Below are 4190 nucleotides of genomic sequence, written 5' to 3'. Positions count from 1 at the left end.
ACAGCCAAACTGTTCCCATCCTCAACATGGGTCACGGGAAGGTCTCCTCACTTCCCCCTCCAACAGCTTTTTATTTATCTCTGCTTCAAAGTGAAGAAACAAGATCTGAACCGTAAAAATGTATCCGGATTCACCTGCCCCACTGCCCTGCCGTCGACCGACCCGCTCATATCGTACGTTACCTGGTGTCCCACCGTTTTCTTGTGCTCCTTATTGGCAGCTTTGATCACCGGTCTGGCAGAACGGACGCTGATTTTGGATGTTCCCTTTCCCATGGAAGTGGTGGGTGCAGCATCCTTCTCATCTTGGAATAAGTCTGCTACCATTTGATACTAAAACAAAAGACGACATCTGAGCACCTCTGGCCCTGCTCTTTGCTGAATGAACCCACCCAAATCGCATTGCTCCGGTCATTTGTTTCCCCATCTGTCCTGGAGCATTAAACCGTGACACCATCTTAAAGCAGGAAGGGAAAAAAGGGCAATAAAGTGAAATCAAGAAGCATTGCCTACATAAACCACGTCAGCAGGACCATCAGCCATTCTGTTTTGTACTTCATCAAACCTTGAAATGTGCACATTAAATCAAACAAGTGAAAAAAAGAGGATGGCTAGCTGAAAGGCTGCATCACTGACATGTCCAAGGCACAAAACCTCCTGAACGTGAAGCGACTCTTGCTCCCAGGCTTCGTTTCGAGCTACTCATTCAGTCCTGATGGCAGCAAGGATGCTGCCCACACAGCGTGTCCCTCAGGAACGCGGTCTCCACGTGAGGACTCCACATGAGCCCACTCCCACCACAGCCCTAGAGGCACCCCTGCTTCTCCGAACAATTAAGAGACACCAGCACTTCCTCGCTAATTACCTGCGTTTCAGCGTGAACGAGCAAGGCAACAGCAGGACCGCCATTCTGCAGCCCTGAAAGCACCACATTTAGCTCCTCAGATCCCTGAAGTCTGGGGTTTCTGACAAGCCGGCAGCAACACTTCCGCTTCATAAATGGGAGAACAGGTGAGCTGGCAAATGCAGTTAATGCTATTTTTTTTAAAGGGGCAGCATCTTCAAATTTGCATTAGGCTGGGGAACTTGAATACTAAGTAAGTCACAATAAATCTGGTCTGTTTAGCAGAGCTGTTAAATTTTCACGTCTCAAATCCAGCTACGCACCCACGCTGGTTTCCGCTACAGCTGTGCTTACATTCAAACAGTAAATTCTTACATGTAAGAAAAACCACTGTCACCAGGCGGGATTTCACTTATCACCAAGCGGAGCTGGGCTCCAGCCCGGTGACGCTGCCAAAGCACCCGTGATGCCACCCCAGCAGCACGCAGACCACCAGCAACACCCGCTCTGGAGCATCCGTGGCAGAGGGCACCGGCATCACGCTTCCCTTGTCCGTGGCACGCCGTGCCCGACACGTCCGCATGAAAACACCGACACGAGGCAGCGGTGCACTGCACAGCGCTCTTCCCTCCATCCCAGGCTCCTCCGAAACACAATCTTCCAGTAAGATCCCAAGAAGAGTGTGGGGGTTTGCCACTTAAATGGACATTAATGGACAGCCCCGTGCCGTAAAGGGCTGCCTCGGCTCTCTGCCACATCCCTGGACTGAGACAGGAATATTTCCAGCCCCGGTCCCGCAGGCTGTTCACACAGCTTACTAGCACAGCAGCCTAAATACCAACATGGAAAGGAAACTGTTTGCATTGCATTAACAAATTGCTTGCAGACTCCAAGACAGCACCTGCTAAGGATCTGCTTCACGCTCACAGCTTTTATTTTTATCTCTGCAGCTCACTCAACTCCTACCAGAATAAAGGCTCGCACTTTCTTTGCCTAACCCTCTATCCCAAAAAAAGACATCCTGACAGCTGTTGTACTTTGATGACATGTCACTGTCTCGGCTACTTTGCCTCCTGCAAACACGGGACGTTTGGGTGGCACGTGCTTGGGGCTGGAAGACATCCAACACAGGCTCCACTTTACTATCTCGTGCTTGACAATGCGGTAAAACCCCCGGCTGTAATTTCAGGTTTCAAAATATCTTCTCAATGCACAGCTGGGAGTGCCATCGACCCCTCTGTCCACTTGCTATTAATAACAGGAGTACTTGCTCCTGCACAAACGCTCAACAAGAATCTCAGAGGTGAGCTTTCAGCTTGCGTAATGCAAAACTAGGGATCACCTTTAGCAGCCCAGGATCTATTCCACGGATGCTGGGGGGTAAGCGAGAAAGACAGATCCCTCCTTCCCAACTGGCAGAGTCAAAACCATTGGTGCATTATTTGTAATTATAGAGAACTGGAATATAATATCTTAACAGCATGCCCGTATGCTTTCGATCGGTATTCAAATCAGTTTCCTTAATTCAAAGAACATCAACTCTCAACTGTTTTAGCTGACCAGCGCTAACAAAACTCATTAGCCACTTTAGAAAGTCTCTTTCACCATCTTGTTGACAGCAGTAGTTGCATTCTAATTAGCAGAAGGCAATTCTGCCTTGGTGGGAGCACTTCATCAGCGATGCACTTGCTGACGGAGAGGTGCTGAAGTCCTTGCCGTGTTAAATTGACAGCGCTCCCCCCCTTGCCCCGTGTATCGCCGTAGTGGGAATACAAAGAGGAACGTAGTGAATACTGTACGCAGGCCTGATCCTGAGTACGGGACAAAGTCCTCACGGCAGAGCCTTTTGCAGCACAAATTTAAGTTTTAGTCAAATTAGCACATTTGAGTGGCAGACTCAGCATTGCCACTGCTGCTCTTTTCAGTTCAGAGGAACCAGGTTGCTTTTTACAGCAAAAGAAAAAAAATAATTATATACAGGTATGTAATTTATACCTGTAGAGGTCACATGGCAGGTGAAAGGAAAACAAAACAAACAAAAAATAAATCAGGAAAACTGAATCTGCTGGCCAACGGGGTTAGCGAAAGCAACAGCAGAAGATCCGGTTTTGGAGGCTTTGCAGGAGGAGGCTGAGGATGTTCCTGCCAACGGAAGCGCCGCTCTTCTTTTTTTTTCGGCATCGGCACGGGCTGACGACAGCCACCGCTCCCACATTCCCACATCGTTAAAGAAAGGGCTCAAAGGCAGAAGTTCATCAACCTATCACCCAAAGATTCTCAGAGCCAAGCGCATTTGAGAGTGTTTCAAGCTGGATCACAAATGCAGATTTGGGTGTTTCCTCCAGAGCCACCACCGTGAATTCACAAGGTCCTAAACGCCTGATCCCAAGGAGCATTAGCTTAGTTTCCAGGCCGAATAAGCCCAAATCTTTGGTCCTGAGGCATGCACATTAATGGCTTAAGAAACTCCATGTTTTAAGGCCAAGCAAACCAGTTGCTATTAAACCAAAGCCCAGCCCACTCCGATGTTTTATTATGTCCTTATATATGAGGGAGACAAGAGGAGGTGATGCTGTTAATAAACCCACTTCCACTTTTTTTTTTTTAATTTCTTTTTTTAAGGAATGAGTTGCAGGTGGCACCGTTCTCCCCACTCTACAAACACACTACCCCAGTGCTCTCCTCTGCACCTACTCCTCAGAGGCTGCGGGGAGAAGTCAAACAGAAATCCCTATCAGACACCGCCAGTTCTGCAGCACTACCTCCAACAGCAAGTTCAGCACTGGCTAAATAATTCATCGTACAGCATCAATTATTCCTGCAGGTTACCTGGCGTTTCTAATAAGCTCTAATTATGCCCAGTTCTTACCCTGCAAAAGCCGTGAGCTTCCCAAACACACAGAGATCTTGATTTGGGCGTTATTAAAGCCCAGCTCCACAGTTACTAGACTCGCAACTACCCCCATGGATGAGAAAATTGCACAGCTTGCCATCTTCGTGTGAATTCACTGCTTAGACGGAGGGCAAGCCACTGACAACACTCAATTAATTGCCCATTCTCATCTCTCTTACTTTGGCAAGAGCCAACTCCTGCTTAAAAGGCTCCTAAAAATAATACTTCCTCCCTTCCCTCTCATCACACTCCTTATTTAGGGTGGCATTCGGAAGGTCACGCCCAGCCGTAAACCTAAGGGAGGGTAGCACAAAGCGGAGAAATCTGGATACGCGACACGTCTGCTTGCAATATGCAGGGGGGATTCAAAATTTGTAATGCAAAAAAATAAATGCAAGTTAACAAGCTGGCCCGTGCTGGGGGAGGCTTTGAAGTGGTTTGGAAGAGCGCAGAT

The 4190-nt window shown here is 48.1% G+C and overlaps 1 protein-coding gene across 1 annotated transcript in view; it reads right to left on the bottom strand.

Moving 5' to 3' along the window:
• Nucleotides 1-4190, bottom strand: part of MYO5B (myosin VB) — a 121742-nt gene that overhangs the window by 64958 nt on the left and 52594 nt on the right. Inside the window, exon 15 of the mRNA XM_009323124.1 lies at nt 183-332. Within this exon, the coding sequence (XP_009321399.1) occupies nt 183-332 (150 nt within the window). The remainder of the gene's footprint in view (nt 1-182; nt 333-4190) is intronic.

This window comes from Pygoscelis adeliae, unplaced genomic scaffold (assembly GCF_000699105.1).
Source record: "Pygoscelis adeliae isolate BGI_AS28 unplaced genomic scaffold, ASM69910v1 Scaffold174, whole genome shotgun sequence".
Lineage (NCBI taxonomy): Eukaryota > Metazoa > Chordata > Aves > Sphenisciformes > Spheniscidae > Pygoscelis > Pygoscelis adeliae.
The sequence above is the reverse complement of the archived record's forward strand: the minus strand, read 5'-3'. Positions and strand labels throughout refer to the sequence as shown.